Genomic DNA, 12883 nt, shown 5'->3' with positions numbered 1-12883 from the left:
CTAGGAAAGGAGGAGACAGAGGAGCAAGGGAAGGACGGAGAAGTGAATGGACGAAGAAGAGGAGGAGGACGAATTAAATCGAAGGAAAAGGAAAAATATAGAGCAAGAGTAGCAGAGGGAGAGGAAATAGATGGGATTCAGAAAAGGGATATAGGACAGAACACAAGAGGATATCAGCTAGGGACCAGGAAAGAGGAGTGCGGAAGCAGCGATGAGAACAATGGATAGGTCCAGACGAAGACCGGAGTGAAATTATATGAAATGAACAGAGGAGGGAAAAGCGCAGAGGAGGAGGGAGAGAGTTCTAGAGTGCAAGGACTAGGGGTGCCAGGGGAGGAAATGAGCTAGCGAGGAGTGATCGGGAAGGCCAGCAGGAAAACTGACGCAGGAGGGAGGCGGACGATGAAGGGCGGGATGCGTGAAAGAGGCTGAGGTAAACGATTTCAGGAGGAAGAGCTAAGAAATGAGAGGAGATAGGGAACATGGGCAAGCAAAGGGGATGAGGAGGAGTAGAGTAAAAGAGGGAGGCGGAACGAAACAAAGGATAAAGAGGAGAGAAGTAGTAGATAAAAGGAATGGAGGAATGATAACCTGTGAGAAAGTCATAATGAAATAAAAGAAAAGAGTTCAAGGGAAGGGAAAGGAAAGAGGCAACTAAGGGAAATTGATAGGGTCGTGACTCAAGATCCAGGGAGGTTAAGAAGATATAATGCAACCACCCCCGAAACAGAAAAAACATGAGGAAGGAATTGGTATTTGAAGTAGAAGGTGTGATGGTTCGGAATCTATAAAGGACTATAAATTCTGCGAATATGACTAAGCTTATATAGTGTCTAATGATGAATATTTATGATCGGAATGGAATAATCTGTTAATAAATTAAATAATGTTTAGGTAAAATTGATGTAATGGTTCTTAAGGGAATCAATTTGAATTCTAATTTGATGGACTTTAAGATAAATTATTTATTTAATAATGAGGATTTTGAATGAATTACTAATATATATTGAATATGAATGCTATATAATGCTAAAATTGATTGTGTAATATAATATTAATAATTGATTGTATCTGATTGAATTATAATGAATTATCAATGATGAATTTAAAATTTATTAATATATTATTTATGATGTTGTTTGATAACTGATCTTATGCAAATTACAGATGATGATAAAATTAAAATGATATATTTATAAAGATACTTATTTATATAGTATACATATGAAATGCTAACTCACATTTATCTTAATGAATATAAAATGCAGGATAAAATGAATTATATATAATTTACTATGCTTGTATGATTTGACTTCTGATGATGAACATATGATGTGATTGACAACAAAATGATTGTATAATAAATGTATTGATAAAATACTACAATAACAATGTAATTTCTCTCACTGTCACATAAATTATCATTAATAGCAATATAAAATATTCTTATATATAAAGGATAATCAGATTTATAATTAATTCATGCATAAGAATACTCTAATATTCTTGATTGATTTAATGAATAATTCAAAGTATATTTTTTGTTGAATTCTAATATTTTATATAATTCTAATATGATAAAATTATTGATAACTCTGAATGATAATTGAAAAGATGGAATGTAATCTTGATAAGGTGGGGGAGATATCTAAAGAATATGAAGATATACAATGATTATTTTATATGCTTGACTATATAATTATATTATGGTTGTATTAGAAATTGAATAATGAAAATATATGCCTAATAATGAAAATTGAATGATATTTGTAATATGATGAATATGATGTATGTAATATTATCTCGTGAATAATTACTGAAATTGATTTACTAATGATGAATCTTATTCTTGCAAATGCAATTAACTGATCTGTAAATAATCGGTCATGAATGATGACTACTTATGATTTTCTTATGAATTATGATTATGATAAAATATGAATGACTCATATGATGAATTTGATATATGAAAATTAAATATGCTAATAAAACCATATGACAAACTTATATTTATTTGATAAAATTATGAAATTACATGAAAACATTGATACTAATATTTGAAATGAAAATAATTGAAATGTCTATGATACAAGGAATTATGAATATGACTAATGGAATAATTTATAAAAAATTCATATATAGGCTAAAAATTAATTTGAATTTAAAAATTTTGAAAATTGATTATGGCTGAATTTGATTCTGATTAATGATATCATATTTTACTGAAAATCTGAAAAATTTGAATTCATTATGATGTAGCTGTTGATTCTGTTCTGGAAATGTTGGAATTGAATAAAATTGACCAAATATAAACCAAGTTAGAGAAATGATAAAAGTATATTGTGGAAAATGGTTGACATGCTTATATAATAATGACTGAAAGAACCAAAGTGCAAAATGAAAAATATCTAAAAATAGTGATTTATGCTTCAATACATGCTAGGATATCACACTTTGACATTATAATATCTATGATTAATATATGTACTAATAATGTATAGCTCAGGATAGGAATAATATTAATATATATATAATACTTATGCAATATTTAAATAATAATTACTCGTGATGTCCTGTTGGAGACATGCTTATTAATTTGATGATGAATTATAAAATTGCTTGCTTAATGATGAATTGATATGATGAATATTTGAAAATTGGAATGCTATTAGAATGATGAATTATAAATTGCTTGCTTGCGTGTACGATTCGGATAATAATGAAAGACATGAAGATCTGAAATTTATCGCAGTATGCAATGTGTTTAAGTGAAGGAATAGTAGCTCCACTTGGCCCCTCGATTGAATTTTATAGAAATAAGAGAGTAAGAAGAAGTGACGATCTATTATTTGGAAGGAATCTCCCCAGCTTATGTGCATTTTATCCAATTATGCCAGTTATCATTAAATTGCTCATTATACTTGATGATGACTTTCTTCTATATATGTTAATCTGCAGAGGCAAAAACGTTTGAAGAAGGTATTTGTTGTTCTCCATGAAGAATTGAAGGTGAGTTACAACAAAGATCCCCCTAAAACAATAGTTTATGCGTTCAACTTCCTCTGCATTTTTTGCTTTGGATGTTTTGTAATAACAACTAGAGATTGACCCGCACGCCCGTGCGGGTGTTAATTTTTAATTTCTTATAAATCGATATTTTATTTTTATGATTAGTATTATATATTTTATATGTGTCATAATATAATTAATTGCATAAGTACTTTTAGATTTCTATACATCATAATCGAACCTGAATCAAATAGAGTAATATGATTACTTTTGGTTATTTGGTTATTTTTAGTTTAGTTTGAATTCAACATACCCGAATTGAATCGGTTAATATTCTTACTTTTCATACAAATATCCGTACCGGCGTCAAATACATTAGTTTTTGGATATTTGTAGGTTTGTATATATCAAGACTGAATTCATCTGGACCCGATTCGAAACACACATGAAAATTTATAATACCGAAATGAAGTCTAGTTTCAAAACTCAAAAAGCATGATAACCCACAGAAATAACTCGTAGCTGAATAGTTATCCGAATGTCCATGTCTAACCGATACATAAGTAAATAAAAAAATTGTTAACCATTTTGAATTCTTATCACAAATAGAGTGGTTTCATTCAAATATGTCGAATTATTATAGTTAATATGTAAATAATCCTGGCAAAATATTATAGTAAATATAATTAATGAGATAGTTAAAAAGTGAGAAAATGAATGTAAAAGATAAAATAAAAAAATTGAAAACAAATAAGTTTTGTTTTTCATGTCACTATTATATATCATATATATGTCATCATATAATTAATCATATTTTATATGTACCATAATATAAGTAATCATATAATTAATATTATTTTATACATACTATCATATAAATAATCACATATATTATATTTATAAACTTAATATGAATATAAAAACCATAATTTAAGTTGGTGTTTTTAATTAAGTTATGTATTGTATTTTTCTTATATATAGTGAAATATTTTTTAAATGGCTATTGGAAAAATATTTAGTAAATTTTTTTAAAATATATATATATATATTTGAATCAATTATTTATATAAATTAATTTTAAATTATTATTTTGATTTGAATTTTGTATAGAAATAATTAAAATTGAGAAAAATGAATGCAAAAGATAAAATAAAAATTGAAAACAAATAAATTTTGTTTTGTACTTCTGTAATAAATGATATTAACTTATTTAGTAAATATAATAGATGAAGGGTTAGAATTGATTAACAATATAATAAAAATCTTTTAAAAAATCAATTAAGATAAGCAAGTATTATTTTCTACTGCTATCCATGTTTCCAAACAATTCTCATTTATACTACTATCCATGTTTCTAAACAATTCTCATTTATACTACTATCCAAGTTTCCAAACAACTCTCAAATGTACTTCAGTTTTAATAATATAGATGCATGTTGATTTACCTCTTGCAGCAACTGAAACAAAGAATGAAAAACTATGCATCATCTGACGGAAAAGATTGATGCAAACTCTTTAGTAAAGATGGACCTCATGCTCAGAGGTGAAAAGAGGAAATGATTATAGATATTTGCTCCATTTTAGGCAAATCATCTTCTTGTTAAAGGATTAGCTTCTTTTTTTTCTTCATTTTCTTTCATGTGAAATTAGACATGATTCATAGTCCCAATTTTGTGTGAGTTGTAACCTAGGGGAGACCTCTCGTAGATTTTAAGGCTTATTTGAGTTGATGGTCTTCTTGACCTGTTGATTACAGATATCATCCTTGGAATATTTATTCAGAATTCTTGAAGCGGGGACAAGACAATCGGGAGCTCAATTATCAGCTCTGAAAATTGGAATGAACTTTTAAATTTTCTAACTTGATAACATATTTTCTTAGAAAACAAATTCTAATAAATAACACAGAAACCACACCAAACTAAATAATTAAAAAGAAAAGAAAATCTCATCAAGCATTTCACTGGAAAACAGTGAGAATCTATTTACTGCATTATGCTTAGTTTACATAATTGTTTAATAAAAGGTTTTGTTTTGTAATAAAAGGTAGTCTCTCTAACTGAGACCATCAGTTACAAAGAAAGACCACCACATACCAAATATACCATATGTCTTTAAAGTTTTTTTAATGCTTTATTATGTTCTTTCTCCGACTTCTCTTGCATATAAGCTCTCTGTTTCCTTCCTTCCCTTTCAGTTTGTCGTAAGGTTTCTGTGCTCTAGCTTATCCTTTTTTTCTTTCACCTGAATCGCTCTGTTCCCGACGTTCTAGCTTTGCAGACCTTCCTCTTTGATTCGTTAGGCTTCTGTTTAGTTGGGTCTATGTGTTGGTAAATTTTGTACGAGTGCTTGCTTCTCGGATTATCTGTAGTAGCGACAGGTATTGGTTTAAGGCCGGTCTCGTTGATTCGGTGTTTCCTTCGTGTCTTCTGGTTAGAGTTCAATCCCTTCTCCGTCGGTCTTGGAGTCTTGTTCTAGTCACATGTGTGGTGTCTTCAGATTCCTGTCGCTCCATCTTTATCTTCGATGGGTATATCTTTGTTGTTTCAAGCGTTTCTTCGTGACGTGGTGTGTCTCTCTTGGAAAGGTTCTGGTTTGAGCAAGGAGGGACTTCTCTGCAAGTTCAGGGGTATTAGTTCTCGTCTTGTGGTTTCAGCCAAGTAACGAGTGGTTTTGTTGAAGATGGGTTCTCGTCTTAAGGTATCTCTCCAGCTTTATGCTAGCTTCCAGCTTCTTTGGGTGTTGATGAAGGTGGGCATTTGTGCTAGCTTCATGGTGGCGTTGATAATGTGATAGTGGTGGAGATGATTCTAGGTGAAAGTTGTGTTCAAAGTTTATGGCTCCGGTTTCTATCCGGCTTATAGCTCCTGTTTCTATCCGGCTTATGTATCTCATGGCCTTGGCTTAGGTCCCTTTTGTTTGATCATTCTATCTTTGTTTTGATGGGATGATGGTGTGTACTGAACTTGTTCACCTTTGGTGGTCAAATCAAATTTACAAATGACAAAAATAAAAGCTCTCTGTTTCCAAAAGTAGATACCAAACAAAGATGAGAGTTTCAGAGAACATTCCTCAATGGTTCTTGGTTTCTAAATGATGTGCTATTTTGGTTATTGGTTTTTATTTTGAAATGTTTTTTTTATTTTGAGTGTAGCTTTGTTTTTGCATGGACACAACTGATCATTGTTGTCTCCTTCTACATTGATATATATATATGGACAGAGGACTGGTATTGTTTAGTCTCTAAGCATCATAGCCTTGTTGTGAACAAACACAAATTACCCACAGAAGAAAGCAAAAAAACTAAGAGAGAAGACATGATTGAGGCAAATACTCGTTTTAGGATTTGTATACTAATTGTGAGAATGAAAAATATACAACCCCTTAAACTCGTATTTATACTACCTCAAAATCCGATATTCTTTTTCCCTTTATGATAACATCTTTATCTACTAAAGACATTTTGTCTGGCCCAACTAATGTGACTTTTTTACTAGTTCACTGAAATTTAAGTCAATTCCAGAGTTATAGTCTTCTTGTTTTATTGTTCTGGCATTTCCATAACCCTTCAAAATTGGAATGTTATTAATAGAACAAAAGAATCTATCATTTATTTGCTGTTTGTCAATACAATTTCAGTATAAGATGTGTGTATGCTTTATGTATAGTGACAGTATTGATTTACATCTTCTCATGAAGAGTAAATAGTATAAAATCTAAAGTATAAGAAGAAGAAATTATAAATAAAAAGAATGTGGAGAAAGTAAGAAAACTAACTAATCATATGATCTGAGTCCCTCCTTTCTTCCTGAATAGAACGGAAAATTCTTGCAGCAGATTCAGAGGCAGATGTTGAGTTATGAGGAATGGCTTTAATTGCACGAGACATTGGTTGCTGTTTCTGCTCATACTCATCAGTGTGATGTGTAGGCTCTGTAGGAAAAAGTGGAAGGACATCAAATTTATGCTTCTCTGGTGGACTTGAAGCTGTACTTCCATGTACCTCACTGTCATTAGACTCCTGAGACTTCTTTAACGAAAACGGAATCGCTTGAGTCATGTGGCTAGATGTGCTTGACCATCTTTGAAGCTGACCAAACGGGTTTGTCTGGTCAAGTACTGTTGTCCTCGGTGGGAAGCAGTTGTGGCTAAACTGAGTAGAAGCAGGGAGCCTGGAGGGCAAATCTTGTCCATAAATAGGAACCATGAAAGCTGAAGGAGGAGGAGGACATGGACCTGCGTATGGTTTATAGACCAGACCTTCTGAAGGAGACATTACAGGAACTAACCACTGGTTTCCTTGTGGAGGAAGTAGCTGTTGTTGCCAAATTGGGGTCATGAGCTCTTTGCTTATGAAAGGTAAAGGAATCTTTGGTTTCATATGCTCTGGATAGGCTTCGGTTACAGGTTTTTGATTCTCGGTGTTCGGTCTTTTAAACTTTGAACCACCATTGATCTTACTTTTGAGAACCAAGTTTGGCGACTTTGCAACCATTTTCTGAACCTGCATTTTGTTCAGGTTCATGGTGAGATCACATGAAAGCTGAAACGCATAGGAGAAGCATTGAAAAAATATAGTTATTAGCAGCTTTACCATTATCAGTCTATGCAGCTCAAAGACTTGAGTGGCAAAGATCTTCTGCTGGCTGAAAATATCAGCAGAAAATTTATGAATCTGGAATCATAGCAAAAGAGAGAGATTGATATAGCAAGTGAGACGGATACATACCTGATCATATAAGCTCTCATCTTCCAAAATCTCTTCTCACCTATCACTCTGGCAACATCATTAGAAGCTGCACTCATACCAGACAAAGAGTCTATTGCAGAGCAGTCTGAGGCTTCTTGCTCACGTGGAGGCACAGTTTTGGGGGTTCTTCTTCTATACAGTTGAGTTTTCATCACACTAAGAGACCCATTATTGCTTTCATCTTCCAAACATTGTAGTGGCAAAAGTAATTCTCGAATATCAAGATTGTTCAGGAGAGGTTTGAAACCAGCAGCTTCTCCTCTTGATTTACTGGTACAGCTACTATGAAACTGTAGTGACAAATCTGTGTTTGCTTTTGGATCTGTCTCCGGGAGTCTAAAAACAGGAACCTTAAGAGAATCCAAGTTGGTAAGGTTGTACTCATTTTGTTTTATTGAACTAGGTTTAACTGATGATCCTCTAGGACTTGGATAAATCATGCCTTTTTTATCCACCTTCCCTTCAAGATTTGATGCTGGAGAAGTGTTGTAGGTTGGTGATAACTGATTCATTTCAGGTCGATCAGTCTGCTGAAAAAAATAAAAAAAAGTTTCAACAAGAAGTTATATTCAATATGGACAATGCTCATTCTGTTTTGATCAATGCTTCATCTCACCAAGAGTATGCAAATGGCACATACATAATCAAGAACTTGAAGATTAAAAAGTGAGCAAATAACTCACGAGACAAGCGTTGTTGGCTGGAGGAGGAAGAGACAGTGAGAGAGTGGAAGGAGAATCAGAGATCTTGTCGGTCGGAGATGGAAGAATGTAATGTTTATATGGAGACATTGTTTTGCCATCAAATGGCTGAGACAAGCCTCCTCGTTCAGTATCATTCACATGAACCCTTGGGAACAATGGAGGAATTGTTATCCTCTTCGCCTCATCTTTCATTCCTCCCATTTATCTTCTTCTTGGTCTTCTTCTCCCTACGATTAACCAAACCATATTAATACCTTTCCCCACACGTAACCTCAAGAAAGAACAATAATGATTGGTTACCTTCTGAAATAAGTCAAGATCAAATAATACTTTAGATCGAAAAGAGTATTATTTCTTTACTAATTAGATGGGAAAGCTAAATCCACCTGAAAGAAACAAATCTTATGAGAGAAGATCAAGAAGAGCATAAGCAAAAAAGAAGATATTATGTTTGTGTCGCCCCACAATGGATTCTATACGAGGGGGACGACAAAACACTTCTAAAGGTTTGTGTGTGTATGTGTATGTGTGACTCTGCGATCATGTCTGGTTCCTTCAAGTAAAGATCCCTAACTCGCGGGAACTCGGGTTTCAGATAAACGTGGCGGGTTTTGGTTTGTTAGGTCCGAGTGGTAGGAGAAATGGCGTGTGGGAGGAGTTGTTCGTGTGACTCGGTCTCTTTACATAACACAGCCACATGTTTTCAATCTCTCTCGTGGCTAACTTAAACTTCATCCTCTCCAGAAGAATCTAATTTGGGACTATTTTTTAGCGGAAATATCTGTTTCTGATCACAATCATCTGACACAAAAATGGAGAGAAGAAGCGTGTTTGGTCGGAATGTGTCTGTTCCCGGTTTAGACGGACCGGAAATAAATGTTTTAGCAGAAAACCAAAGCGTGTTCGGTCGGAATGCGCCAATTTGGGCCACGACGTCTCGTGGTTTTGTCAAAAGTTAACGTGTGGTATAAGTAAGAATCGAGTATATTGAGGCCCAGCAGTTGCGGGAGTTTGCGGATACGGCTGGACAAATAAACTAAACCCGAAAACCCGAACCGAACTCGACCCGATAAAAATGAATCTGAACCGATCTGAACCTGACATAAAAACCGAATGGATCTTGTTTTATGGTATTTCGGGTATTATTCGAACCAAACCAAACCTAAATGGATACCCGATAGAACCCGAAACATTCAAAATTTCCAAAAAGAACTTGTACCAAACATGATCTCAATTCCTAATATGTATTCAAAATATATTGAACATCTAAAATAATTATCTATTATATGAAGATTGATGGTTGAAGGTGGCGGTTGAAGTTTTTAGATTTGGGATTTGTTTTCATTGAATAATGTTTTTCATGAGAACTTGATTTTCGTTTCATGTTTTCATTTATTTGGTTTTCTTTCGATCAATAACTATGTTTACCTTTCACTTGATTTTGAATGATCACATTTGATGTTTTTTTTTTGAACCGATTTTATTTATGTTTTGGTTACAAAATAGGTAGAAATCAAGTATTTTAAAACCAAAGAACCGATTTTAGTTACTTTTTGGTTACAAAGTAGATATAAATCAGGTACATTTAAACCGAAGAACCGATTGGGAGCCGATTCCGAAAGTACATCGGGTTGTACCAGTTCTTTGAAGATTTACTAAACCCGACCTGAACCCGATAGAACCCAAACCGAATTTTCATATAACCCGAATGGGGCTGATTTTGATAAACCCGAAAACCCGAAACCCGATTGGACTAAACAAAACCCGATTGGGACCCCGAATGCCCAGGCCTAGTGTTTGGTATGACTAGCACAACGTTTGAAAATTGTTGCATTTGCGGGATATTTGTGACTGGTTGATTATAAGATATTGCAGCTATTTAATAATAAATTACCAATATTACCATATTATTATATTATAAAAATATAAAAACATACTATTGTAAAAAAATATAATAATTATCAATATAATATGATTAATAATAATATTATGTTTATTTAATTAATTTTTAAAAAATTAGCTGAAAGTATAATTTTAATAATTTTTTTGAAGATTTAAATTAAAAATTTAAAAAGAATACTTTGTTTCGTTTTATATATGGTATATCTTTATATATATATATGCATATTAATTTTTAAAATTTTAATGCATAGTTAGTTTAAAGTGTTTATAAAACAATTTATTATACTGTTTGTTAATTTAAAATAATATATAAAATATGTATATGTTTTTATTTATAATATTTCAAAATATTTTTGAAAATAATTTTATATTTATTTATCCACTCCTGCCGCAACCGCAAATGTTAGTTGAAACCAACTTTTGATTTTATGAGGTTCATAGCGGTTTGAAGCGATTTGTAACGGTTTCTATGATTGTTTCAAAATGCTGTCAACCTCTACCAACCGCAAAAGCTGCATTTGCGGATGGTAGCGGAAAAACAAGTCATGCCCTGAGTCGCACACATTTTTTATTTATATTCTAATTGGATAAAATCAGAATATTTTAAATTTTAAAAATATCTATAAATAGTTATGGGGGATTTATCAAATATATCTCAAAGCTTGATTTTAAATGCAAAACTATACCCAAACTTGAATCAAATTCAAAACTAACCTAAAAACTTTATGAAATTACAGCTAGCCCCTTGTGACCAAACAAAAAAACATAACTTATTTTTACGAATATATCCCCGGAAATTCGTCTGAGTCTTGTGAGATATTGTAAGTCGTCTAGACGATTTCTAGGAAAGTCTTCTGGTGAAGTTGATATTAAAAATTATTTATAAAAAAAATAAAAATATTTTGACAAGTGAAAAATTAAAATCATATAATTATAAACAGTTTTAAGTGATATAAATTAAGATATAATAAAATTGAATTGTTTTCAACATAGACGAGTGAAAGTAGTGACTCATGATATTCTTTGGTTTAGGGTTTGGCAATATATGTTATAGTATTGTATGTATTCTTAGGATTAGATTTTAGAAAGCTTAAATTTTTTTTTGAAAAATTAAATTTTTATGTATATGTGTTTACTTTTGTGTATAGGAAACACTTTTAAGTTAAATTTGATTTTGTGAAGTGTTTAGTTAGTTAATTTAGTTTAGGGGTTATGTTTAGCGTGGTGATTAGTTATTTGAGTTTAGGGTAATTTGTTATTTGAGTTTACTATTTATATTTAGGGTCTAGACGATTTCCAGGAAGTCTTCTAGTGATTAGTATTTTATCAGTTAGAAGACTTCCCTGAAAGTTTTTTAACTCCCGTTAAAAATATTTTAGTTTCCCGCTAAATATATTTTAGTCTTCTATTAGAAGACTTACTTGAAAGTCTTGTGAATCGAAAAAATTAACTTTATTAGAATTTTTGCTTTCCTTTATGAAGAAAATATTTTAGTCTTCTATTGTGATTTGGCTATAATATGTATCATATGTAGAGTAGAATCCTAGATAGTGGGTGAGAAATCTATTCTTCTCCACGCATAGCATCAGGTAATATGTAGAAGAGGTTATGACATATAAACAAGATAAGATAAAACATAGAGTTAGTACTAGAATGTGTAATCGAGCTTTAGGTAGACTATTGATATCTTACCATAATACAACCGAACGAAATATAACAAAGGTAGAATATATAAGAAAGTTTTGTTTGTGTTATATACCAAAGATAGATCAATGTATTATACTTAATATCCAATTTCTATACTAAGCAGATGATCAAAATGTGTGTTCTACCATCAGGTAGGACATAAAATAAAATATGATTTTACTATATTTTAAAAAAAAAGTAAAACATATAAATAATCATACTTATGTTTCTAATAGTTTTTATACTTTTTGAACCTTTTAAAACTTAGTTTTTACACTGCAAAAGAGTATTCAAAAATGACCAAAAGATCAAAAGTCCTAATGAGACAAATAAAAATTGAGTGTGTCCCTTTTGCTAATTCTCCCTTTTTTCAATGTTTGGAAATTACTAAAGAGTTAAGAATGTTTGAAGGCGTGCGTCTTGAGAATATAACTCCAACCAGACTCATACACTCTGCAATGCTCACCACATGCATCTCTCTACCTCCTTCTCTTTTTATTCTTCTTTTTTGTCTTTTGTTTTTGTCTTCTTTTTTTTTGAACAACTTGTCTTATGTTTTTTGTCTTTGTTTTATTTCATCTAAAATCGCCTTATGTTGTTCCTTTTGATAGAAGTTGTTCCTTTGATAGATGTGCTGTTTTGTCTCGGTTATAATGGGTTGAAACCTGGCCTGATTCGATCAGTTGGACCGGTAAACCCACAACCCATTAACTAGTCCGGTTTGGCTAACTTCAAACTGGGACGTTCTTATTTGTTTACATCCAGAGGTCTCAAGAAAGAAATCATCACGAGTTATGAAATATTAACCTAATTATGTGCTCTGCCTGTGTTA

The 12883-nt window shown here is 32.0% G+C and overlaps 1 protein-coding gene across 2 annotated transcripts; it reads right to left on the bottom strand.

Annotated features, from left to right (window-relative positions):
- Nucleotides 1-6598: 6598 nt before the first annotated feature.
- On the bottom strand, nucleotides 6599-9268 carry LOC106455013 (ELF3-like protein 2). 2 transcript variants are annotated; one of them, XM_022720443.2, is made up of 6 exons: nucleotides 8929-9264; nucleotides 8764-8849; nucleotides 8443-8690; nucleotides 7739-8289; nucleotides 7604-7655; nucleotides 6599-7513 (listed from the first exon to the last, which is right to left on the bottom strand). In XM_022720443.2, exons 3-6 carry the CDS (start codon nucleotides 8662-8664, stop codon nucleotides 6782-6784), a joined length of 1557 nt encoding a protein of 518 aa, XP_022576164.2. In that variant the 5' UTR covers nucleotides 8665-8690; nucleotides 8764-8849; nucleotides 8929-9264; the 3' UTR covers nucleotides 6599-6781. The 2 variants fall into 2 exon arrangements, with proteins under 2 accessions (XP_022576164.2, XP_013752532.2); XM_013897078.3 differs by having other exon boundaries at nucleotides 8764-9268.
- Nucleotides 9269-12883: the final 3615 nt, after the last annotated feature.

Source organism: Brassica napus, chromosome A1 (genome assembly GCF_020379485.1).
Source record: "Brassica napus cultivar Da-Ae chromosome A1, Da-Ae, whole genome shotgun sequence".
Lineage (NCBI taxonomy): Eukaryota > Viridiplantae > Streptophyta > Magnoliopsida > Brassicales > Brassicaceae > Brassica > Brassica napus.
The sequence above is the reverse complement of the archived record's forward strand: the minus strand, read 5'-3'. Positions and strand labels throughout refer to the sequence as shown.

Excerpts from the sequence above, each read along its gene's own strand:
- LOC106455013 (XM_013897078.3), bottom strand. The coding sequence starts at position 8,664 with ATGGGAGGAATGAAAGATGAGGCGAAGAGGATAACAATTCCTCCATTG. Across the intron at positions 8,290-8,442 it reads CAGCCAACAACGCTTGTCTC|CAGACTGATCGACCTGAAAT; the intron begins GTGAGTTATTTG and ends TATTTTTTTCAG. Across the intron at positions 7,514-7,603 it reads AGCTGCATAGACTGATAATG|GTTCAGAAAATGGTTGCAAA; the intron begins GTAAAGCTGCTA and ends AACAAAATGCAG.